Source organism: Macaca thibetana, chromosome 9, assembly GCF_024542745.1.
Source record: "Macaca thibetana thibetana isolate TM-01 chromosome 9, ASM2454274v1, whole genome shotgun sequence".
Taxonomy (NCBI): Eukaryota; Metazoa; Chordata; class Mammalia; order Primates; family Cercopithecidae; genus Macaca; species Macaca thibetana.
In genome coordinates, this window is record NC_065586.1 from 5,857,947 (window position 1) to 5,882,896 (window position 24,950).

The 24,950-nt window shown below is 47.1% G+C and overlaps 2 protein-coding genes across 9 annotated transcripts in view; one reads left to right on the plus strand and one right to left on the minus strand.

Moving 5' to 3' along the window:
- The window catches only part of GDI2 (GDP dissociation inhibitor 2), a 533,972-nt gene that overhangs the window by 140,888 nt on the left and 368,134 nt on the right, over positions 1 to 24,950 (minus strand). The gene's annotated exons all lie outside the window — the stretch shown is intronic.
- FBH1 (F-box DNA helicase 1) overlaps positions 1 to 24,950 on the plus strand; it is a 52,524-nt gene that overhangs the window by 12,915 nt on the left and 14,659 nt on the right. For 7 of the 8 annotated variants that reach the window (XM_050804598.1, XM_050804602.1, XM_050804596.1 and 4 more), the window contains exons 2-15: positions 219 to 374; positions 3,313 to 3,914; positions 6,221 to 6,351; positions 6,453 to 6,588; positions 8,496 to 8,686; positions 11,642 to 11,734; positions 12,076 to 12,167; positions 13,320 to 13,488; positions 14,145 to 14,367; positions 19,166 to 19,253; positions 19,333 to 19,419; positions 20,084 to 20,220; positions 23,289 to 23,388; positions 23,479 to 23,600. In XM_050804598.1, the coding sequence (XP_050660555.1) occupies positions 219 to 374; positions 3,313 to 3,914; positions 6,221 to 6,351; positions 6,453 to 6,588; positions 8,496 to 8,686; positions 11,642 to 11,734; positions 12,076 to 12,167; positions 13,320 to 13,488; positions 14,145 to 14,367; positions 19,166 to 19,253; positions 19,333 to 19,419; positions 20,084 to 20,220; positions 23,289 to 23,388; positions 23,479 to 23,600 (2,327 nt within the window). Of the gene's footprint in view, positions 1 to 218; positions 375 to 3,312; positions 3,915 to 6,220; positions 6,352 to 6,452; positions 6,589 to 8,495; positions 8,687 to 11,641; positions 11,735 to 12,075; positions 12,168 to 13,319; positions 13,489 to 14,144; positions 14,368 to 19,165; positions 19,254 to 19,332; positions 19,420 to 20,083; positions 20,221 to 23,288; positions 23,389 to 23,478; positions 23,601 to 24,950 lie in introns of those variants that run through there. The other variant, XM_050804603.1, reaches the window with a different exon arrangement.

A 24,950-nucleotide genomic window follows, 5' to 3' on the forward strand; every position in this document is an offset into this window, starting at 1 on the left:
CTTAAAATGTCACTTAGGATTCTTCAATTCTAAGAAAGAAAAATGCTAAGAAACGGAAAGGACAAAGTTGGTGGGCAAGGGGAAGGGGGAAGGGTTGGCTGGGGTGTTGACAAAATTGTGTCACTATACAGAAACATGAGTATAATGTGTTGGCTAGCTTGTAGAATCTGCGATAACTAATGAATATCCCCTTTCTTCTACCTGCTGGTATGAAACAGTGAGACGGTTTAAGCGGAAGCATCTTACTGCCATCGACTGCCAGCATTTGGCTCGGAGTCACTTGGCTGTGACCCAGCCCTTCGGTCAGAGATGGACAAACAGAGATCCGAACCATGGTCTCTATCCTAAACCCAGAACAAAAAGAGGGAGTAGGGGTATGTCTCCTCCAAAACTCTTGCATTTCAAAACCTGTAGTGTGTGGGTCCTTTGAATATCTCCTAGTTTAAAAGTATTTGTAAATGTTGCTGCTGTGACTTTGTAGTCTTGATGCAATAGCTTGACACTTTCTTTATTATTTGTGACTTTTCCATGAAAAAAAAAAATTTTTTTTTTTTTTTTTTTTTTTGAGACGGAGTTTCACTCTTGTTGCCCAGGCTGGAGTGCAATGGTGCAATCTCAACTCACTGCAACCTCTGCCTCCTGGGTTCAAGTGATTCTCCTGCCTCAGCCTCCTGAGTAGCTGGGATTACAGGTGCATGCCACCATCCCCAGCTAATTTTGTTTTTTTTTAGTAGAGACGGGGTTTCTCCATGTTGGTCAGGCTGGTCTCGAACTCCTGACCTCAGGTGATCCATCCGCCTCAGCCTCTCAAAGTACTGGGATTATAGGCGTGAGCCACCGCACCCCGCTGAGTTTTCCATGAAAATTCTGTCCTATTATCATAGTTCCTAAAAGCTCCGGAAAAGTGTGATGGAATGAATCCTATTAGCTTGTGTAAAGTGATAGAAGACATGGGCCAGTGTCACTCCTATTCCAATCCAGAAACGTTGAGATTAGTTGACTCTTTGTTCATCTTCTCTGTCCAATCTGTCACTAGGTCCATGTGTCATTATTTTTCCTCCAAAATGTTCCTTCATCCTGAGCTCTTTGTCACCTAGTACCTGGACTACTACAGTAACCCTGCTCCTTGACTTCAGGTTTTATTTCTGCTGAATCAACTGGAATGTCCCCCCTAGGTACCAAATGAATTCCCACTTTAGTTAATAAATCTAGATTGCCTTATTTCCCTTTGATACAACTAATTTCAGAATCCAACTCAAATATTATCTGGTTGTCCTTTTTTTTTTTTTTTTTTTTTGAGGCAGGGTCTTGCTCTGTCATCCAGGAGTGCAGTGGCACCTTTTCAGCTCACTGCAGCCTCTGCCTGTCACCTCAGCCTCCCAAGTAGCTGGGACTTACAGGCACGTGCCACCATGCCCAGCTAATTTTTGTATTTTTTTTTTTTTTGTAGAGACAGGGTTTTGCTATGTTGCCCAGGCTGGTCTCAAACTCCTGGGCTCAAGAGACCCACCTGCTTCCGCCTCTCAAACTGCCAGGATTACAGGTGTGAGCCACCTCTCCCAGCCTGGTTGTCTTTAACTATTGTATGTTTCCTGCTGTGGGAGCTACTATAACCAACTCTATGAGGCAGTTTGAAACTTACTTATATCCTGTTTGATACTGAGTTTGTTCCATATACAGAAGTCTGTTTCTTCTCTATTTTGAGTTCTTTACTGACAAGGACTTGTGAGGTGGCCCTGAGCAGGTGGTAAGGTCTCAATGACTGTGGGTGTGACTGGATTCAACAATTGGAAGATACCAGGATTTGGCTGGGAGCAGTAGCTCACGCCTTATTTGTAATCCCAGTACTTTGGGAGGTTGAAGTGGGAGAATTGCTTGAGCCCAGAAGTGCCAGATCAGCCTGGGCAACATAGTGAGACCCCGTCTCTATTTAAAATAATAATAATAATATTTTTTAAAAAAGAAATTTTTAGGATTTAACCCTGATCATATGGATTTAACCTATAGTAATAGTGATGTGAAAACTCTGGGTTTCTATCAAATTGCCCAAGAAAGAGTTAACAGTTTTACATATATATATATTTTTTTTACTAATATAGAAAAATATCTGTTTCAGTTTCATAAATTTTGTTCAAGGCTAAACCAAGTTTCAGTCCATTCTCTTCCAAAGTGAGTATTTTGGTTACAGCCATTTAGAAAGGAACTATGTATTATTGATAAGGTGTTTACTTCTTTGGCATTTAAAAATTATTTTTAGGAGTTTGAAAATGCTGTGGGATGTATGAAATCACCATTTAGGCTTCCCTATGTTCCTGAAAAATCTGTGAGGTCAGGAAATGTAACCATTTTTCACTTTACATTTGTCTCAGAATCATTGGTGCTTAGTAAATGCTCACTGAACAAACATGTAGAAGAGATTAGGTACCATTCTAATACTATAAAGAGAATTCTGAGTCCTGCCTTTTTATTTTAAAATAAATTAATGTGTCACCTTCACAGGAAGAAATATGAATAAAAGCTGGGCATAGTGGCTCACACCTGTAATCCCAGCACTTTGGGAGGCCGAGGCGAGTGGGTTACTTGAGGTCAGGAATTCTAGGCCAGCCTGGCCAACACGGCAAAACTCCATCTCTACTAAAATATAAAAATTAGCCAGGCATGGTGGCATACGCCTATAGTCCCAGCTACTTGGGAGGCTGGAGGCAGGAGAATAGATTGAACCTGGGAGGCGGAGGTTGCAGTGAGCCAAGATCATGCCACTGCACTCCAGCCTGGGCAACAGAGCGAGACTCCATCTCAAAAATAAATAAATACATAAATAAAAAAGAAATAAAAATAAAAGTTTTAGCACTGTCAAATGAGAAGAGTGAGATTTTCAGAATCCTGATAACCCCAAGCATGTGAATTTCTGCTTAAGCACATGTAGGCTTTCTGTTGTGAGTGGGAGCGGGGCACTTTGTGAGTGGTGGTGTGGTTGTGAGCAGTCACCTCCTTTTTGTCTGTACATTCAGATGTTCCCTGCGTAGCCTATTTCTCTGTACTTGTATTTACTGCAGGGAGTATTGTTGGCCATCACACCATGCGAAGACTGGTCTCTGTCTCTTTGCAAATGTGTGTCTGGTTATCTGATAGAGCCAAATATAAATATCGTTTGAATTAGTTATTTATATAATCAGCTGGCCCATACATGTGTTTTTATCTCTTTCCTCTGTTAACATAGATAATTGAAAATTAGTGTGTCTTATTTGGGTTAATAGCAGGTCAACAGTCATCGTTCATTTCTTGTCCCTCCTGTTTGGGTTATCTCTACAGGTCAGGGACGTCAAAGATGTATCCCTGAGTTCTTCCTAGCAGGCAAGCGGCCGTGCACCAATGACATGGCCAAAAGCAATTCTGTTGGCCAGGACAGCTGTCAGGACTCTGAGGGTGACATGATCTTTCCTGCAGAGAGCAGCTGTGCACTGCCTCAGGAAGGCAGTGGAGAAGCATGGCTGGGCTCATCAGGGTCTGCCCCGCCCTCCAGGAAGCGGTCTCGGTCCTCTGAGGAAGAGAGTAACCAGGCTACCGGAACCAGCCGGTGGGATGGAGTTTCTAAGAAAGCTCCGCGGCACCATTTGATTGTGCCATGCACAAGGCCTAGGGAGGCCAGGCAAGAAGCAGAGGACAGTACGTCTCGACTCTCTGAGGAGTCTGGAGAAACCGACCAAGATGCTGGGGACATGGGTCCTGATCCCATTCCTGACTCATACTATGGGCTTCTTGGGACCTTGCCCTGCCAGGAAGCACCAAGCCACATTTGTAGCCTGCCTAGCGAGGTCCTGAGGCACGTGTTTGCCTTCCTCCCGGTGGAAGACCTCTATTGGAACCTGAGCTTGGTGTGCCACCTGTGGAGGGAGATCATCAGTGACCCTCTGGTGAGTGAGTGCTGGAGTTGGGAGATGTTTCCTCTAAAAGCATGTAACTTTGCTTAATGTATGCTTCTAATCAGAGGATCTTTTCAGAAATGGTTTCCATTTGCCTTCAGAAAACATTCAAACTCCTTAGAGGCATTTAAGGCCTTCCGTGTCTGCCCCACCCTATGACTCCAGCCTCTTTGCTCACTTCCACTCAACACGGCTTCCCTGGGTTCCATCTACAGCTCATCTGCTGTGTCCTGACCACAGACTGCACATTCCTTCCCCTCCCTGGGTTGCTCTCATCCTCCCACGCCGCCCACCTGGAGGGTTCCTTCCTCATATCTCCCTTGACTTCGTGTTTTTCTTTTTTTTTTTTGAGACAGAGTTTCCTGCTGTCGCCCAGGCTGAAGGGCAGTGGCACGATCTCGACTCACTGCAACCTCTGCCTTCTGGGTTCAAGTGATTCTCCTGCCTCAGCCTCCCCAGCAGCTGGGATTACAGGTGTGCACCACCACACCTGGCTAATTTTTGTATTTTCAGTAGAGACGGGGTTTTACCACGTTGGCCAGGCTGGTCTCTGAAACTCCTAACTTCAAGTGATCTGCCTGCCATCAGCCTCCCAACTGCTAGGATTACAGGCGTGAGCCACTACGTCCAGCCCGTTTTTGTTTGTTTGTTTGTTTTAATGTAAGCATTTATAGCTATAAACCGCTCTCTTAAAACAGCACAACAGCATTCATTGCATTTCATAAGTTTTGCTATGTTATGTTTTCATTTTCATTTGTCTCAAGATATTTTCTAATTTTCTTTGTGATTTCTTCTTTGACCCATTGGTTGTTTTAAGAATGTGGTTTTTTGTTTGTTTGTTTCTGTTTTGTTTTGAGACAGAGTCTCTGTCACCCAGGCTGGAGTGCAGTGGCTTGATCTTGGCTCACTTCAATCTCCACCTCCTGAGTTCAAGTGATTCTTGTGCCTCAGCCTCCCAAGCAGCTGGGATTACAGACACGCGCCACCATGCGCGGCTAACTTTTGTATTTTTAGGAGAGATGGGGTTTCACCTTGTAGTCCAGGATGGTCTCAAACTCCTGGCCTCAAGTGATTCGCCTGTCTTAGCCTCCCAAAGTGCAGGGATTATAGGCATAAACCACCGTGCCTGGCCAAGAGTATGTTGTTTAATTTCCATGTATTTGTGGGTTTTTCAGTTTTCCTTCTGCTGTTGATTTCTGGTTACATTCCATTGTGATTTAAAAAGATACTTTGTATAATAACTTCAGTGGTTTTTAAGTTTGTTGAAACTTGTTTGGTGGCCTAAAGGGTGATCTATCCTGGAGAATGTTTCAAGTGTCCTTGAGAGGAACGTATATTTTGCTGTTGTTAGGTGGAGTATTCTGTATATGTTTGTTCAGCCCACTTAGTCCATAGTGTTGTTCAGATCCTCTGTTTCCTTATTTATCTTCTGTCTGGTTGTTCCATTCATCATTGAAATGGCGGTGTTGAAATCTCCTTCTGTTATTGTGTTGCTGTTTGTTTCTACCTTCGGTTCTGTCAGGGGTTGTTTCCTATATTTAGGAGCTCTAATGTTTGCTGCATATATATTTATAGTTATTGTACCTTCTTGGTGAATTGACCCTTTTGTTATGTCCTTTGTCTCTTGTAACAGTATTTAACAGACAAAATTGACTTACAATCTGTTTTGTCTGATATTGGTAGAGCCACAGCTCTCATATTATTTTGTTCTCATTGAAACTCTGAGCTATGTGTACTAATGTTTCAGATAGGGAAACTGAAGCTATAGCTTTTCCCAGATTCTATAACTATAACAAGTTAGTGTTAGAACCAAGATCAAGACCCAGTTCTCCTAGTTTCCAATAAAAATGTCTGTACCATTTCTGGCTGATTTGCCTGGCTTTTGAATTGTGAGCTGTGATTGCTTTTCACTGGTAAAAGGTTATCTCTATGTTTGTGGCTTAATCTGCTTTTTTTCTTTCTTTCTTTCTTTTTTTTTTTTTTTTTTTTTTTCCCTGAGATGGAGTCTTACTCTATCACCCAGGCTAACGTGCACTGCAGTGGCTTGATCTCGGCTTACTGTAACCTCCGCCTCCCGGGTTCAAGTGATTCTTCTGCCTCAGCTTCCTGAGTAGCTGGGACTACAGGCGTATGCCACCATGCCTGGCTAATTTTTCTATTGTTTTTTCAGTAAAGACAGGGCTTTGCCATGTTGGCCAGGCTGGTCTCGAACTTCTGACCTCAGGTGATCTGCCTACCTCATTAATCTGCTTTCTAATGGCCTTTGCCTCATGTTATTTTGTTTTTTAACTACATAGTTCATTCCTTGGAAGAAGCTGTACCATCGATACCTGATGAACGAAGAGCAAGCTGTCAGCAAAGTGGACGGCATCCTGTCTAACTGTGGCATAGAAAAGGAGTCAGACCTGTGTGTGCTGAACCTCATACGGTGAGCTTCACCTGTTGTAAGGAAGGCGTCTTTGAAGTCTTCCTTGTACATCAGTGCTTATGGTCACCCTACTCATGGCCTCTCCCATGAATGTCTTACAGATACACGGCCACCACTAAGTGCTCCCCGAGTGTGGATCCCGAGAGGGTGCTGTGGAGTCTGAGGGACCACCCCCTCCTCCCTGAGGCTGAGGCGTGTGTGCGGCAACACCTCCCTGACCTCTACACTGCTGCCGGGGTAGGTCTGGAGGCTGCGGGAGAAGGCGGCATCTTATTTCACTGGAGGAAGCTTCAATTGAGGATGACTTTATATTTATTTTTAATATCTGTATTTAATCTCTGAATGCTTTGAAGCATGTTGTCATCGTTCCCAATGGAGAAATAAAAGGCCATATAATTATAGAGTCTTAGATTTAGAGGAAATTTTAAAAAATCATTTAGTCTGATTTCCCATTTGGTTGAGGAATCCTCTCTGAAATATTTCTGAAAAGTGGTCATTTAGCCTCTGAACACTTTTAATAATAGGATTTCTTTACAAGACAGCCCACCCCATTATTGACAACTTGGCTTATTTGAAAGGGACAGAAAAATTAAGGGTCTTGCTATAGTCACACAATGAAGTAATGAGAAGCTGGAAATAACCCTCAGTCTCCTTGAATCTCAGCCCTGTTGCTCGTCTTCCAGTTCAGGGGTTCCCAGATTTAATCTTCGAGGCTACGTGCAACCTCTGCGTGTGTTTTGCTGGCCACAGAGCGCTGGGAACCCAGGCAACTGCATTTCTCTTTATCTTGAAGAAGATGATTGCTGATGATGGTGGAGTGGGTCTTCTTTCATAGGATGGTTGAAGTGAGGGGATGGGACATTCCTTTCTTGGAATGTGTTCTTTTTTTTTTTTTTGAGACGGAGTCTCGCTCTGTCGCCCAGGCTGGAGTGCAGTGGCCGGATCTCAGCTCACTGCAAGCTCCGCCTGCCGGGTTTACGCCATTCTCCTGCCTCAGCCTCCCGAGTAGCTGGGACTACAGGCGCCCGCCACCTCGCCCGGCTAGTTTTTTGTATTTTTTAGTAGAGGCGGGGTTTCACCGTGTTAGCCAGGATGGTCTCGATCTCCTGACCTCGTGATCCGCCCGTCTCAGCCTCCCAAAGTGCTGGGATTACAGGCTTGAGCCACCGCGCCCGGCCGGAATGTGTTCTTTAACACAGAGACGTGTAGTAACTTAAGAATGGTAAAGGCTGGGTGTGGTGGCTCACACCTGTTATCCCAGCACTTTGGGGGGCCAAGGTGGGTGGATCACCTGAGGTCAGGAGTTCAAGACCAGCCTGGCCAACATGGTGAAGCCCTGTCTCTACCAAAAATAAAAAAATTAGCCGAGCATGGTGGCATGTACCTGTAGTCATGGCTACTCTGGAGGCTGAGACAAGAAAATTGCTTGAACCTGGCCAGCGGAGGTTGCAGTGAGCTGAGATCGTGCAACTGCACTCCAGCCTGTGTGAGAGTGAGACTTCATCTCAAAAAAACAACCTGTGTCCACTATTAACTTTCTGTGTAAGTGAACATTTATGGAGACATTGCTAAGAGGAGCATGCTGTCTTCACAGAATAAACTTTCCGTAATTTCATATTTATTTAACTTACCATGAAAAGCTATTACTAATAATAAATAGCAAGTTAACACCATCATGCTGGAGAATTGCCAGACTTTATTTCCCCTACAGCCTGCGAGCAGCCCTCTCCTGTGTCTGCGTCTCTCTTGCCTCTTGGGTGGGCGCCCCCTGCTGGCTGTTTTTCTCTGGCCCCGCCAAACGTTATGGGCCTGAGAGCCCCCGTGGCCTGGAGAGTAGGGTGGTGAGATGACAGGGAGCTCATATTTTTAGACTGTCTCTCTATCCAAGGTTCTATGTTAGATACTTCATCCATGTTATTTAATTAAAGAAAACTAAGATCTCAAATCCGAAAGTGATGAGAAGGAGTCCAGGGCGAACGGAAGGGCTCCTCTGTTTCCCAAATACCACCTGGAAAATTTGGATTCAATCCAGACAGTCTGTAGCCAGCAGCTGGACCCCCGGCTCGGCTCCTTCCTGCTGTGATTCGTATTAACCATGGCCTGTGTTTGGGCTGTCCCTCCTTCCCTGTGCACCTGGCTTGCAGGGTGTCAATGTCTGGGCCCTGGTGGCGGCTGTGGTGCTCCTCTCCAGCAGTGTGAATGACATCCAGCAACTGCTCTTCTGCCTCCGGAGACCCAGCTCCACGGTGACCATGCCAGATGTCACCGAGACCCTGTACTGCATAGCCGTGCTTCTCTACGCCATGAGGGAGAAGGGGATTAACATCAGCAATAGGTAATGCCCCGGGAGGAGGGGAGGGGATGCTGTGATAACGGGAGAGTCCCAGATGCGGCAGCAGGTCCAGCCCTGCCACTTAGCGGTATTAGCAGGCGGCAGGCTGTGGGACCCACCCTGCTCCACCTCAGTGTCATCTTCTGCAGGAGCCAGGGGTGGAGAGTTTGATGTGGAAAGGCTGGTAAGAGTGCGTTATGAACGTACAGTTCTAGGTGGCTGCAAGATACCACCAAGGCCGATTTTACCATCATGGGTCCTGCAGCCTTAGGGGAAGCCCCTCGCCAAGAGAAGCCTTCCTTATTCACCTGTGGCCTCGCTTCCCTAGGAAAATGTTAGGCTCTGCTTCCTCCGTTTCCCACTTGTGAGATGGAGAAGACTCGTCCCTCTTATCACGTGGGAGAGGCTGTTGCGTGTGGGCTGCTGATTCACAGGGGCCCCGATGGTTTCCTCAGCAGGGTGGGGAGTGCCTGGGGAGTCGTGTGCATCTGACAAACACTGAACACCTGTGCATGTCCGATAGTTGTCCACGAGCCAGTCCACAGCTTAGAGCAGATTCCTGATCTAGTGAGGGAAGACAGGTCCTGTGTAAGTGAATGTGTGAAAAGGCATTTTAGTGAGTAATGAGCACTGCAGAGAAACTAGAACAGAGTGCTATGGGGGGAATGCTGCTTTAGAGGGGTGGAAAAAGCTTCTCTGAGCAGGTAGTGTCTGAGTGAAACCTGAGTGTGGAGGAGGAGCCGCCGTTTCACAACTGTGGGGAGAGCAGTTTAGGAGAAGTTGTAGATGCCTTAAGGGCCTGAAGATGGGAATGAACTTGGGACATGTGAGGAAGAGAAAAAGTGCAGTATGGCAAGGGTGGGAGGGAACACAAGATTGTGAAGGACGGACAGGAGCAGTTGAGGGATCTTATAGGCCTGGATTAGAAGGTAGAATAAAGCCAGGCTCGGTGGCTCACACCTGTAATCCAGCACTTCGGGAGGCGAGGCAGGCAGTTCGCTTGAGGCCAGGAGCTAAAGCCCAGCCTGGCCACCAAGGAGAAACCCCATCTCTATTAAAAATACAAAAATTAGGCCGGGCGCGTTGGGCTCAAGCCTGTAATCCCAGCACTTTGGGAGGCCGAGGCGGGCGGATCACGAGGTCAGGAGATCGAGATCATCCTAGCTAACACGGTGAAACCCTGTCTCTACTAAAAAATACAAAAAAACTAGCCAGGCGAGGTGGCGGGCGCCTGTAGTCCCAGCTACTCGGGAGGCTGAGGCAGGAGAATGGCGTAAACCCAGGAGGCAGAGCTTGCAGTGAGCCGAGATCTGGCCACCGCACTCCAGCCTGGGCGACAGAGTGAGACTCCGTCTTAAAAAAAAGAAAAAAAATTAGCCGGAAATTTTTGGTGGTGCGTGTCTCTATTCCCCGGTTACTCGGGAGGCTAAGGCACGAAAATCACTTGAACCCATGAGGCAGAGCCTGCAGTGAGACGAGATCATTCCACTGTACTCCAACCTGAGCGACAGAGTGAGGCTCTAAAAAAAAAAAAATGTAGACTAAAACTCAGGGTGTGCTGGGCAGCTGGGGAGGGCCTTGTCCCTGAGTTGGAGTGATGGGGACAGGTAGCTCGACTGTGCAGCCATCCTGGAGAAGCAGAAACCGTCAGGGGTGGGGCGGGGGAGGGGGTGCCTTCTCCAGGGAGACTGGCCCCTGGAAGTTGCAAGCCCCGAGAGGAAGGTGGCTGGTGGCACCAGGGGAGTGACTGGTGCCCAGGCATCAGTGGCAAGGTACCAGGAGGGAACAAGATTCCCCAGAAGTGTCCAAGAGTTTGCTGATGGCTGCCTTCTTGCTGCATCCCCACAGGGTGGAGAGAACACTCTGGCATCTCCTTTTAGGAGGACCCTAATGCCTCTGGATCAGGGCCCTGCCCTTGTACTCTCACCTAACATTAACTACTTCCTTATTGCACACACCACATTGGGTAGCGCTTCAACACGGGACTTTCAAGGGACGCACTTCAGTCCATGGCAGTATGTATGTTGATCTTTGTTGCGTTTCTATGTGTCTTCCTGTTTTTTCTGGGAGATAATATAATCACATCTGAAATGTTGGATTATTAAAGGTATTTGTTGCATTGGAGAGGTCGAGGCTTGGAGACAGGCTCTTCTCGCTCTGGGGATGGGGAGCAGTGGAGAGGTCGAGGCTTGGAGACAGGCTCTTCTCGCTCTGGGGGTGGGGAGCAGTGCACTCGATTGTTGGGGGAGTGAGTCCAGGCTCACCCCCTGGTCTCCCCCACAGTCGAGAGGAGATTTGGAGAGGCTTTGGAATGGCATGTGCCAGCTGAGTCTGACGAGTCTGACAATGTCCTGTGCCTCTGCTGATTGAACTTTGTCATCTTTGGTCCCTCTTGGTGACTTGGAGGCTGTTGTTTTCAGGTCCTTAGTAATCAGATCTTGTTATCCGTAGCGTAGTCCCTTTTCTTGGGACCTTAAAAGATAGAATGCGTTCATGCTTCTAAAGCAATGTCATGTCATAAGAAGTAGACAGCAGAGCCACTGAGGTTTAGAAAGAGGCTGGTGTTTTTATCCGCAGGTATAGTGAGTATCATTCAAACAAGAGTCTCAGTGCTAGGAGCAGTGTTTCCCTTTGCCTTCCACTGGTCCTTACAGCTTTTCTGGTTGTTTGGCTCTTAAAGTCACCGCTGGTGCCCGTCATTCCCTGAAGAGCCTGTCCTGGTCTCTTCCTCCTCTTGGTGATATACATAGAAACTACACCTTTCCCAGGACTGTGTTATCTGAGAATGCTTTGCCAGCCATAGATATATTTAAATCCTTTTCTTTCTTTTTTCCATTAAATGGTGGTAGGTATTTTCTTTTTAGAAATGGGAAGGAGTTTAAATCCATCTGAGGAAAAATAAGATACAGATTGTGACTTGAATTTGAAACTTTCTAAATCTACTTTTTTTTCTGTTAGGATTCACTACAACATTTTCTATTGCCTATATCTTCAGGAGAATTCCTGCACTCAGGCCACAAAAGTTAAAGAGGAGCCATCTGTCTGGCCAGGGTATGTGTATATGTCGGTCAGCATGTGTTTTGTCTTCTGTCCTTGACTCTTCCTTATACTTAGGGAGGGAGATGTTTCGCTTCACTTTAGCAACGTCATTGAGGCATAATGTGCATTGCGTAAAATTCACCCATCCTAAGAGTGCAATTCAGTGAAATTGCCTGAGTGTGCGTCAGCATTATAATCTAGCTTTAGAACATTTTTATTCCCGTAAGGGGAGGCCTTTTTCTGGTCAGCTTTTGTATATCGTATTTGTCTGTTTGGTTTTTGGACAGCCTATCCATCCCCTGGACTTTTCATGTCTTTCTGTTTTTCTCATTTCTCTTCTGTCATGATTATAGCAAGAAAACCATCCAACTTACGCATGAACAACAGCTGATTCTGAATCATAAGATGGAACCTCTCCAGGTGGTGAAAATCATGGCATTTGCAGGTGAGGGCGCCCACATCAGGCTCCCCAGGCGGTGGTTTTCCGCCTTTTCTCCCTACAGCCCCTTCCCGCTACCCGCCAGGGCATCTTTGCTCTGGTAGGTCATCCAACTAACCATTTGATAACAGATCAAATAATCAATCTCAAAAGCAATTGACCAAGGAATCCTTGCTTCCCCGGACCACTCCATGAACATCCACAGTAGAATTCCTGTTGACGGGTCGTTCACAGCAGTTAGTTGGTGGGGTAGATGCCCCCGGGATTGAGCCCAGCATTGTGATGTTTGCTGAGGTACTGACGGCTTCTGGAGAGGGAGGGCATGTTCATCTCCAGCCCAGGGTTTCAGTTACTCCCTAGTTTTGTGGGGTGACGTCTAGAGGGTCTGCCTTGGATTCAGTTTTAACATACATTCATAAATATATTATCTACAATTATCCTGCCTCAGTCAGCCACACCGATCCACTTACAGCCTCCTGAAGTACTTGCTTATTCTTTCATCACAGCCTTTGCTCATGCTATTTGCTATTTTTTTCTACCTGTAATCCCTTCCTGCTCCTTTTGTGGCTAAATACCCTGCTAACAACAACGACAATGTATTAAATGCCTGCAGTGTACCTGGCATGGTGCTGATCCTGATAGCATTCCATGAGGTTGCTTAGTTATTCTTATTTTATAGAGGAAGAAATTGAAGCACAGAGAGCCTTGCCCCAGGTTGAATAAGTGGATTCGTGGTGGAGGCAGAATTCAAAGCTGGACTTGCCTCTCTCCGGAGACATGCTTTCCCCTCCCTAACCCTCGCCTCCTGTCCTGAGGGGCATTTTTGCCCTCAGGAACCCTACCTCTAAGGGATACCCACTTATTTCTGAGAAGCAAACTGAAGCTCATGAGGTCAAGGGGTCCGCCTGTCCTTTGTCCCTAGGCTGGAGCCTACCTGAGCTGAGATCCCAGCCCGCCTTCACCCAGCTTCGAATCTGCTGCTCTTTTTGTGGCACTACTTTTATCAGCACTGAAAAACTTGTCACTGTCAAGACAGTGTCAAGTCCTGTCCTGCTGTCAAGACAGAGGTGTGATAAGCCTGGACAAGGCCTGATTGGGGATCCCTGGGCATGTCTTGTCTGGTCAGAGGGTCACCTCCTTTCCTCCTGGCTTCCCCAGGTACTGGGAAGACCTCAACCCTGGTCAAGTACGCAGAGAAGTGGTCTCAGAGCAGGTTTCTGTATGTGACGTTCAACAAGAGCATCGCAAAGCAGGCCGAACGCGTCTTCCCCAGCAACGTCATCTGCAAAACCTTCCATTCCATGGCCTACGGGCACATAGGGCGGAAGTGAGTACTGCTGTCACTAGTGGCGCCGTTGCTGCTGGCACGGCCGCGTCTTACTGTTTTCCCCTGACGATTACATGTGAACTTACACCACAGTGACCCTGAGAAGTGTAGCGCTGTTATCTCCACTTACAGGCAGGAAATAAAAACATAGGTTTAGTCTTTTGTACTTTTATCCTGTAGCAACATATTGTTTACATATAATGCCGTCTTGCCGAGAGGGGTGTTGTCATGGAACTGAGGCACAGAAAGTCAGAATTACTCGCTTAAAGTTCAGTCTCACAAATCCTGATCAGTTGTAGGCTTTCCTTGGAAGGGAGTGAGGAAGACTTGTCCGAGGCACACTTGCCTCAGGTCTCCTGGATGTAGAGGCATCAGGGAACTCCGAGTGTCCCTCTGGGGACCTCCTGGAGCCCAGCTTCATGGTGGAATAGCAGTGTCTGCTGTAAGCTGGTTCCTCTTCTAGTTTGGTACATGGGAGTCCTGAAAGCGGTTTCCAGTCAGAAAAGGACCATGCAGAACTTTCTTGCTTTAAAACATTTGGTCTCGCCTGTGCGTGGCACTTGAAGCTACCTCCTGGTGACGTTAGAGTGGAGGAGATGTTAAATAGCACCGAGCCAGGAAAGCCACGTGCTGTTCATTGGGGATGGGTATTGCAGGTACCAGTCGAAGAAGAAGTTGAATCTCTTCAAGTTAACACCTTTCATGGTCAACTCCGTCCTTGCTGAAGGGAAGGGTGGATTCATAAGAGCCAAGCTCGTGTGTAAGACTCTGGAGAACTTCTTTGCCTCCGCTGACGAAGAGCTGACCATTGATCACGTGCCTATTTGGTGTAAGAACAGCCAAGGACAGAGAGTCATGGTTGAGCAGAGTGAAAAACTGGTGAGTGTCTAAGTGTATGAAGTGTTAGGGATCTGAGAATGGGGGAAACGGGAAGTGTTAGGGATCTGAGGATGGGGAAACGGAAAGTGTTAGGGATCTGAGGATAGGGGAATAGAGGAAGTATTAGGGATCTGAGGATGGGGGAAATGGGAAGTGTTAGGGATCTGAGGATGGGGAAACGGGAAGTGTTAGGGATCTGAGGATGGGGGAAACGGAAAGTGTTAGGGATCTGAGGATGGGGGAAACGGGAAGTGTTGGGGATCTGAGGATGGGGAAACGGGAAGTGTTAGGGATCTGAGGATGGGGGAAATGGGAAGTGTTAGGGATCTGAGGATGGGGAAACGGAAAGTGTTAGGGATCTGAGGATAGGGGAATAGAGGAAGTATTAGGGATCTGAGGATGGGGGAAATGGGAAGTGTTAGGGATCTGAGGATGGGGAAACGGGAAGTGTTGGGGATCTGAGGATGGGGGAAACGGAGAGTGTTAGGGATCTGAGGATGGGGGAAACGGGAAGTGTTGGGGATCTGAGGATGGGGAAACGGGAAGTGTTAGGGATCTGAGGATGGGGGAAATGGGAAGTGTTAGGGATCTGAGGATGGGGAAACGGGAAGTGTTAGGGATCTGAGGATAGGGGAACGGGAAGTGTTGGGGATCTGAGGATAGGGGAACAGGGGAAATATTAGGGATCTGAGGATGGGGAAACGGGAAATGTTAGGGATCTGAGGATGGGGAAACAGGGGAAGTGTTAGGGATCTGAGGATGGGGAACAGGGGAAGTGTTAGGGATCTGAGAATGGGGAAACGGGAAGTGTTAGGGATCTGAGGTTGGGGGAAATGGGAAGTGTTAGGGATCTAAGGATGGGAAACGGGAAGTGTTAGGGATCTGAGGATGGGGGAAACGGGAAGTGTTGGGGATCTGAGGATGGGGAAACGGGAAGTGTTAGGGATCTGAGGATGGGGGAAATGGGAAGTGTTAGGGATCTGAGGATGGGGAAACGGGAAGTGTTAGGGATCTGAGGATAGGGGAACAGGGGAAGTGTTGGGGATCTGAGGATGGGGAAATGGGAAATGTTAGGTATCTGAGGATGGGGAAACAGGGGAAGTGTTAGGGATCTGAGGATGGGGAACAGGGGAAGTGTTAGGGATCAGAGGATGGGGAACAGGGGAAGTGTTAGGGATCTGAGGATGGGGAAACGGGAAGTGTTAGGGATCTGAGGATGGGGAACAGGGGAAGTGTTAGGGTTCTGAGGATGGGGAAATGGGAAGTGTTAGGGATCTGAGGATGGGGAAATGGGAAGTGTTAGGGATCTGAGGATGGGGAAACGGGAAGTGTTAGGGATCTGAGGATGGGGAAACGGGAATTGTTAGGGATCTGAGGTTGGGGGAAATGGGAAGTGTTAGGGATCTGTGGATGGGGAAACGGGAAGTGTTAGGGATCTGAGGATGGGGAAACAGGAAGTATTAGGGATCTGAGGATGGGGGAAGTGGGAAGTGTTAGGGATCTGAGGAGGGGGGAAATGGGAAGTGTTAGGGATCTGAGGATGGGGGAAATGGGAAGTGTTAGGGATCTGAGGATGGGGGAAATGGGAAGTGTTAGGGATCTGAGGATGGGGAAATGGGAAGTATTAGGGATCTGAGGATAGGGGAACAGGGGAAGTGTTGGGGATCTGAGGATGGGGGAACAGGGGAAGTATTAGGTATCTGAGGATGGGGAAACAGGGGAAGTGTTAGGGATCTGAGGATGGGTAAACAGGGGAAGTGTTAAGGATCTGAGGATGGGGAACAGGGGAAGTGTTAGGGATCTGAGGATGGGGAACAGGGGAAGTGTTGGGGATCTGAGGATGGGGAAATGGGAAGTGTTAGGGATCTGAGGATGGGGAAACAGGGGAAGTGTTAGGGATCTGAGGATGGGGAACAGGGAAAGTGTTAGGGATCTGAGGATGGGAAACGGGAAGTGTTAGAGATCTGAGGATGGGGGAAATGGGAAGTGTTAGGGATCTGAGGATGGGGGAAAAGGGAAGTGTTAGGGATCTGAGGATGAGGAACAGGGGAAGTGTTAGGGATCTGAGGATGGGAAACGGGAAGTGTTAGGGATCTGAGGATGGGGGAAACGGGAAGTGTTAGGGATCTAAGGATGGGGAAACGGGAAGTGTTAGGGATCTGAGGATGGGGAAATGGGAAGTATTAGGGATCTGAGGATGGGGGAAGTGGGAAGTGTTAGGGATCTGAGGAGGGGGGAAATGGGAAGTGTTAGGGATCTGAGGATGGGGGAAACGGGAAGTATTAGGGATCTGAGGATAGGGGAACAGGGGAAGTGTTGGGGATCTGAGGATAGGGGAACAGGGGAAGTATTAGGGATCTGAGGATGGGGAAACAGGGGAAGTGTTAGGGATCTGAGGATGGGTAAACAGGGGAAGTGTTAAGGATCTGAGGATGGGGAACAGGGGAAGTGTTAGGGATCTGAGGATGGGGAACAGGGGAAGTGTTGTGGATCTGAGGATGGGGAAATGGGAAGTGTTAGGGATCTGAGGATGGGGAAACAGGGGAAGTGTTAGGGATCTGAGGATGGGGAACAGGGAAAGTGTTAGGGATCTGAGGATGGGAAACGGGACGTGTTAGGGATCTGAGGATGGGGGAAACGGGAAGTGTTAGGGATCTGAGGATGGGGGAAATGGGAAGTGTTAGGGATCTGAGGATGGGGGAAACGGGAAGTGTTAGGGATCTGAGGATGGGGGAAATGGGAAGTGTTAGGGATCTGAGGATGGGGGAAAAGGGAAGTGTTAGGGATCTGAGGATGGGGAACAGGGGAAGTGTTAGGGATCTGAGGATGGGGAACAGGGAAAGTGTTAGGGATCTGAGGATGGGTAAACAGGGGAAGTGTTAAGGATCTGAGGATGGGGAACAGGGGAAGTGTTAGGGATCTGAGGATGGGAAACGGGAAGTGTTAGGGATCTGAGGATGGGGGAAAAGGGAAGTGTTAGGGATCTGAGGATGGGGAACAGGGGAAGTGTTAGGGATCTGAGGATGGGGAACAGGGAAAGTGCTAGGGATCTGAGGATGGGTAAACAGGGGAAGTGTTAGGGATCTGAGGATGGGGAACAGGGGAAGTGTGGGGATCTGAGGATGGGGAAATGGGAAGTGTTAGGGATCTGAGGATGGGGAAAAAGGGAAGTGTTAGGGATCTGAGGATGGGGAACAGGGGAAGTGTTAGGGATCTGAGGATGGGGAACAGGGAAAGTGTTAGGGATCTGAGGATGGGTAAACAGGGGAAGTGTTAAGGATCTGAGGATGGGGAACAGGGGAAGTGTTAGGGATCTGAGGATGGGGAACAGGGGAAGTGTGGGGATCTGAGGATGGGGAAATGGGAAGTGTTAGGGATCTGAGGATGGGGAAACAGGGGAAGTGTTAGGGATCTGAGGATGGGGAACAGGGAAAGTGTTAGGGATCTGAGGATGGGAAACGGGAAGTGTTAGGGATCTGAGGATGGGGGAAACGGGAAGTGTTAGGGATCTGAGGATGGGGGAAATGGGAAGTGTTAGGGATCTGAGGATGGGGAAAATGGGAAGTGTTAGGGATCTGAGGATGGGGGAAATGGGAAGTGTTAGGGATCTGAGGATGGGGGAAAAGGGAAGTGTTAGGGATCTGAGGATGGGAAACAGGGGAAGTGTTAGGGATCTGAGGATGGGGAACAGGGAAAGTGTTAGGGATCTGAGGATGGGAAATGGGAAGTGTTAGGGATCTGAGGATGGGGGAAGTGGGAAGTGTTAGGGATCTGAGGATGGGGGAAATGGGAAGTGTTAGGGATCTGAGGATGGGGGAAAAGGGAAGTGTTAGGGATCTGAGGATGGGAAACAGGGGAAGTGTTAGGGATCTGAGGATGGGGAACAGGGAAAGTGTTAGGGATCTGAGGATGGGAAATGGGAAGTGTTAGGGATCTGAGGATGGGGGAAGTGGGAAGTGTTAGGGATCTGAGGATGGGGGAAGTGGGAAGTGTTAGGGATCTGAGGATGGGGGAAACGGGAAGTGTTAGGGATCTGAGGATGGGGAACAGGGGAAGTGTTCGGGATCTGAGGATGGGGGAAATGGGAAGTGTTTGGGATCTGAGGATGGGGAAACAGGGAGTATGGGACAGCATTATTTCTTCTTTCACTTTTTCAGAGCTGTTCGTAGGAGGTTGAGGGTGGGAGGGTGAGGCTGTGGGCCCATGGGGATGGCTGTGAATTGTTGGATATTTTCTCCTGTGGAGGATACCGGTCACCATCTCACTTAAGCCTCAGAATAGTCCTCCCATTTAACGAGAAGGCAGACATGGAACGACCTGCCTGAGTTTATAAGAGCTTGTCACTGGGGTTTCTGGACCTCAAGTCTGATCTTAACTGAAGGCTGGAATCTCTCTTCTGATTTTCTTGGGTTATTGGTTCTATGGAGTAGATTTTGCTAGTGGGAAAGTCTGTTTCTTATTTTTATCAAGTCTTTTTCATTTGCCATTGTTTTTATGAATTAAGAATCAGTCATAAATCTAGAAAAACAATTTGGCCTTTTCTGGTTCACCTAACTGTTGTGACCTCTGCCCTGTCATGGGCGTGGCATGGCCCAGCTGCTTCCTGTCTCAGCACTGGAGACCCTCTGTGGCGTGGAGAGGCTGTTGAGGAGACCCAGGAGGTTAGGGAGGTGCCTGCGGTCCCCCTTCTGTGATGATGCCCTGGCTCCACTGCTGTATAGGAATTGAAAGTGTGACTGCAGGGTGCTGCCTTTGCCAGGGTCTCAAACTCTGGGTTACCATATACCTTCCTTCCTAGAATGGTGTCCTTGAAGCAAGCCGCCTCTGGGATAACATGCGGAAGCTGGGGGAGTGCACAGAAGAGGCATACCAGATGACTCATGACGGTAGGCAGCTGGATGGCGGGGACTGGCAAGTGGGACTGCCTTCCTGGAGTTACAACTCCTGCCTCTCTCCTTATTTTAGGCTACTTGAAACTCTGGCAGCTGAGTAAGCCTTTGCTGGCCTCTTTTGACGCCATCTTTGTGGATGAGGCTCAGGACTGCACACCAGGTGATACGCTGTTCAGGACATCAGTAGTCTCAAATACGTAGAAACAGCACTATGATTATGTAAGAGGACACCTGTGTGAACTAAGTTGATTATTCTTATTTGTGGTAAAGAAGAGGATCTTCTTAATCACCTTAGGATTTCAAGCTGCCCCTTGCCCTCACCCAAGCAGATTTCTCTGTCACCATAGGTTTTACTTAGGTTATTCTTAACATGTTGACCAAGTTGTAGACCCGCAGACGATAGGGACCTAGATTCATGCTCAGTGGGAAGAGATCGTCCATTGAGAGGGAAAAGCTTGTGTTGTTTGTTTCTCAAGTGGCTAAAAGAGAACAGACAGTGTTAATGAGTCTGACTTTGTAGGTCAATTTCGAGTGCTGTAACATTAAAGACAATTTGCCTCATTTTAGATTTGCCTGTGTTGTTTTCTTAGGTTCCAACAGTTCATCCAGGGCGAAACATAATCTGCATTCCTAGGACCAGAAACTGTTTCTTTTGTCCATTATAAAATAGCTGCTTTTGATGGAGTGTGCCTGTCCTGCAGGAAAAGGCGACCTTGAGGTCCAGGGTGCCCTGGCTTAGCTTCACGGAAGTGTTTTGTCCTTTTCTTTTTGCTGCCTGGGGTGGAGGCCTCAAGGTTTCTCACTTTTCCTCTCATTGGTTACAGCTATCATGAACATAGTTCTGTCTCAGCCATGTGGGAAAATCTTTGTAGGGGACCCGCACCAGCAGATCTATACCTTCCGGGGTGCGGTCAACGCCCTGTTCACAGTGCCCCACACCCACGTCTTCTATCTCACGCAGGTAAGTGCACGCTCTGCATCGGAGCCATTTCTTCTCCCTCCCAGTGTCTTACGTGCTGGGCCCCGTGCAAGGTGGTATGCCAGGCTCACCAGAGCTAGCAAATCCTTGCTTCTAAGTAGTGGTTCTCAAAGTGTGGTTCTCGGGGTCTGCCAAGTCAGACTGTTTTCATAAGAGGTGCGTGCACAGCGGTCATCTGAGGAAGAGCTGCTGCGGCTGAACTGTGAACTGACGGCTGCTGCCGCCTTGTATGTTTGTACTTAGAACAGTTGTTAGACCAGCGCTGGTTGTTTAGACTTGTGTATTTGGCACTTTTTCAAAGACGAATGAAACAAGCTGCGACTTCAGGGAAAATAACTGACAGTGTTTGTTGTCAAAAATAACATCTTTGCTTTCAAGTGAAATTAAAATTTTGGCAAACTCTCCCATAATGAACATGACAACTCACAGTGTCCTCGATTATGCGAAAAGTTTATTATGCGCGCCTTCCTTTCCAATCACATGTCTGCGTGGGGTTGAATTTTCTTCATGTGTGTCAACCAAGACAGCATATCACAGCAGACAATGCAGATGTGAACACAGGAAGCCAGCAGTCTTCTGTTAACGCCAGGCATTGAAGAGATTTGCAAAAATGGAACATGGTGCCATTCTTCTTGGTGAATTTTTTTCTTTGTTCTGGGAAATATATTTCAAAAAATATGTTCTTTATGTCGTCACATAAGAGGCTTTTGGCTGGGCATGGTGGCTTATGCCTGTAATCCCAGCATTTTGGGAGGCCAAGAAGGACAGATCACTTGAGGTCAGGAGTTCAGTACCAGCCTGGCCAACATGGTAAATCCCTGTCTCTACTAAAAATACAAAAATTAGCCAGGCGTGGTGGCTCACGCCTGTAGTGTCAGCTACTCGAGAGGCTGAGGCAGGAGAATCACTTGAACCCAGGAGGTAGAGGTTGCAGTGAGCCGAGATTGCACCATTGTACTCCAGCCTGGGCGACACAGTGAGACTCTGTCTTTAAAAAAAAATAGTTTTGAATCGTTATTTTTAAATGAATTAAAATTTCTAATATGATAAATATAGATAGATAGAGCTCACGTAAATAAAAGCTCTTTGGAGGCTTTTTAAGTGTGATTTTTAATTGTGAAGCATCCTGAGACCAGAAGTTTGAGAACCACTGCTTTTAAGAAACTCATTTCTACTTAGAAGAGATGTCTCGGCTGGGCATGGTGGCTCACGCCTGTAATCCCAGCACTTTGGGAGGCCGAGGCAGGCGGATCATGAGGTCAGGAGATCGAGACCATCCTGGCTAACATGGTGAAACCCTGTCTCTACTAAAAACATAAAAAATTAGCTGGGTGCTGTGGCGGGCGCCTGTAGTCCCAGCTACTCCAGAGACTGAGGCAGGAGAATGGCGCGAACCTGGGAGGTGGAGCTTGCAGTGAGCCGAGATCGCGCCACTGCACTCCACCCTGGGCGACAGAGCGAGACTCCGTCTCTTCAAAAAAAAAAGAAGCGATGTCTCACTTGGATGAAAGTATCAACTGTGCTGTGTTTTGTGATGTTATTGAAAGTTCCGTAGTTGCCTCTGTTACGCTTCCTTGAGCTCCTGCTGCTGTGGTGATTTAGGGTAGCATCAGTGCAGAAGTGTTTTGTTCTTTTAATAGACAATATTTTTTTAGAATAGTTTCAGATTTCCAGAAAAATCGAGAGGAGAGTTCTCATATGTCCTGTACTCAGTTTCCCATTACTAACATCTTATCGTCTTATATTCATGTGGAACACTTGTCACGATAATGAACCAACATTGATACATTATTAATAGGCTGAAGTCCATGGTTCATTTGCATTTCCTTAGTTTTGAAATAATGTCTTTTGTGACTTCAGGATCCCATCCAGGATCCCACATTACATGTAGCCATGTGTCATGAGGCTCTTCTTGGCTGTGACAGTTGCTCAGACTTTCTCTATTTCTGATGTGACTTTCACAGTTTCCAGAAGTTCCAGTTAGGCATTTGTAGGCTGCCCCTGTGCTGGGATTTGTCTAATGTCTTTTCTCATGGTTAGGCTAGAGTTCTGGGTTCTGGGAGGAAGACCACAGAGGTGAAGCTCCATTTTCATCACATGCTGTCGAGGTGCATGCTGTCACCATGGCTCATGACTTGAGGTTGACCTTGACCACCTGGCTGATGTAGTGTTTGTCAGGTTTCTCCACGGTAGAGTTCCTCTTTTTTTTCATCCTTTCCCTACTGGATGCTTTGGAAGGAAGTCTCTATACACTCAAGGAGTAAGTGTCCACGAATCTTCATAAATTATTTGGAATTCTTCTGCAAAGGAGATTTGTTTCTTCTATCCCATCTATTTAAATATTCAATCATTTATCTAAATATGAACTCATGGATATTTATGTTATAATTTCAGTTATGGTTCACTCAGAGTAGTTTTATAGTAACAAAGTAGTGTTTGTTTAAAGTCTAGTTTTCATTTGCTATTCACCAAAGCACCTGAAGTTGTGTGTGCATGAAAACAGGCCATACACACTCTGAGTGTAGGGAAGAATGATATCTTGTCAGCTGGAGGGGTGAAGGAAGCAGGGTCTTGGGCTGAGTTTTGAAGGTTAGGAAGTGACTTTGGTAGATGCAAGTCAGACAGAAAGCAGCGTGGGCTGAGGCAGGGCAGCGTGGGCAATGTGCAGGTGCTAGTGCTTCTGCCATGGCTGGTTGGTGCAGGGCAGTGGTTTTAAAGGTAGTGTGGAGAGGGATCTCAAAGGCAAGGGGAGAAGCCCTCCTTACCCTATCTTAATCTTTTGTATGATTTAGACTTCACTAGATTTGATTTGGAGAAAAGGGTAGATTTGCTTAAAAGAAAACTTTACTATTTGTGTTGAGAATAACGGAAAATAAAGACTGCTGGGTTGTGAAGGGCCTAGAAAGTGAGCCTGTGAAGTTCGCTTTCCGTGCGGGGGGTCAGGAAGAACTTGTCGGGTCTGGCCTGCCCGGGCTGTGGTGGCAGTGATGGAAACGCACGGACACACCGCAGGGCGGGCTTCTGACTCCCTCTGTCTTGCTGTTTTCCAGAGTTTTCGGTTTGGTGTTGAAATAGCTTATGTGGGAGCTACTATCTTGGATGTTTGCAAGAGAGTCAGGAAAAAGACTTTGGTTGGAGGAAACCATCAGAGTAAGGCTTTGAGTTACTTTTCTCTTTTATGTTACAAAAGTTTTCGTCTTTATTTCGATTTGCCATAGAGTTTGTGCTCTCTCCCTAAAGGTGGCATTAGAGGTGACGCAAAGGGGCAAGTGGCCTTGTTGTCCCGGACCAACGCCAACGTGTTTGATGAGGCCGTACGGGTGACGGAAGGGGAAGTCCCTTCAAGGATACATTTGATTGGGGTAAGAGTACATTTCTGTTGACCACTTGATGCACAGAAACGTTGTAGATGAACATACCCAGTGAAAATGTTCGCCCTCATTGGGATTATCATGCAAGAAAGCATTTGGGTTTTTGACTCTTTCCACCGGGCTGCACCATGGCTGGTCTGTATCCCAGGCCATTCCGATTATGACAGTGAAACATTCCTGGAAAGGCAGACACAAGAAGGGCTGGGGACCTTAGTTTCCACTCTTTAAACAATGAATGCCCTTCTTCCCTTGACAATGCCAGTGAGGCCGCGGGTTACTGGAAGCTTTTCTGGTTGTGTGTTGTCGTTAGTGTGAGAACAGCTGAGCTGACAACACGCGGAGTACACACCTAGGCTCTAGTTCTGACTGGTCACTAACCGCGTGTGGCTGGGGGCAAGTCACAGCTTCTGTGTGCCTCATTCTCTCCACTCTGAGGTAAAATAATGCCTTGCCTTACCTGTTTCACAGGGAGTTAGAAGGATTCAGTGGCATGTTTACAGCATTTTTAACCCTGAAGCAAAGTTATATGACAAAAAGATATTCCCTCATTCATTTATGGAAATGTTTTCAAGAGCCTACTATGCATTAGGCACTCAATGAATATAGCAATGAATCCTAATCAAAAGATGTTTTAAGTTTATTTATAAAGACTATATAACAATGGTATAGAAATTTTGGAACCTAAAAAAGAACACATAATCCCAGTATTTCATATTATAGTTCTCATTTTTGCTATTTTTGTCTTTGTCCTTATAGATGTGTATTTTTGCATAATTGCAAGTATAGGGTACCTAGAAATGGATGCTGTTTTTCACTCAACACATAGGCATATTTTCCTTCATTACTGTTTTAATGACCTTGTAGTATTTGGTGTGGTAAATAATAACATAATTTAGCCATAGTCATTGTTGTAAGGGAGTAGTATTTTTGGAATATCATCCACACTGGCATGATGTAAAGCGAGTGGTTCTCTCTACCTCTCTTAAATCCACTTATCACCTGTACCATGTGTCATTACACGTGACCACACATCTGATTGTGGGTTATAATGTCAACTGTGTTATTCTGCCTGCTGTTTTATGTGAGTGTTTTACGTGTCCCTCCCTAAAAGATGTCAAGCCCTTGGAGTGTGAGGCCCTGGTCGTATCTGTCTTCTGTATGGGGCCTGGTGCTGTGTGAGTGCCAGAGCCCAGCCAGTGCTTAGCGTAGATCTGGGCTAAACAGGGCACAGTCAGGCTGTCTCCTCCAGGAGCTGACCTGTTAAAATGTAGAAGAATCTGGACCTAGAGACATTCTGTAGTTTCTTTTTTTTTGAGACAGAGTCTTGCTCTGTCACCCAGG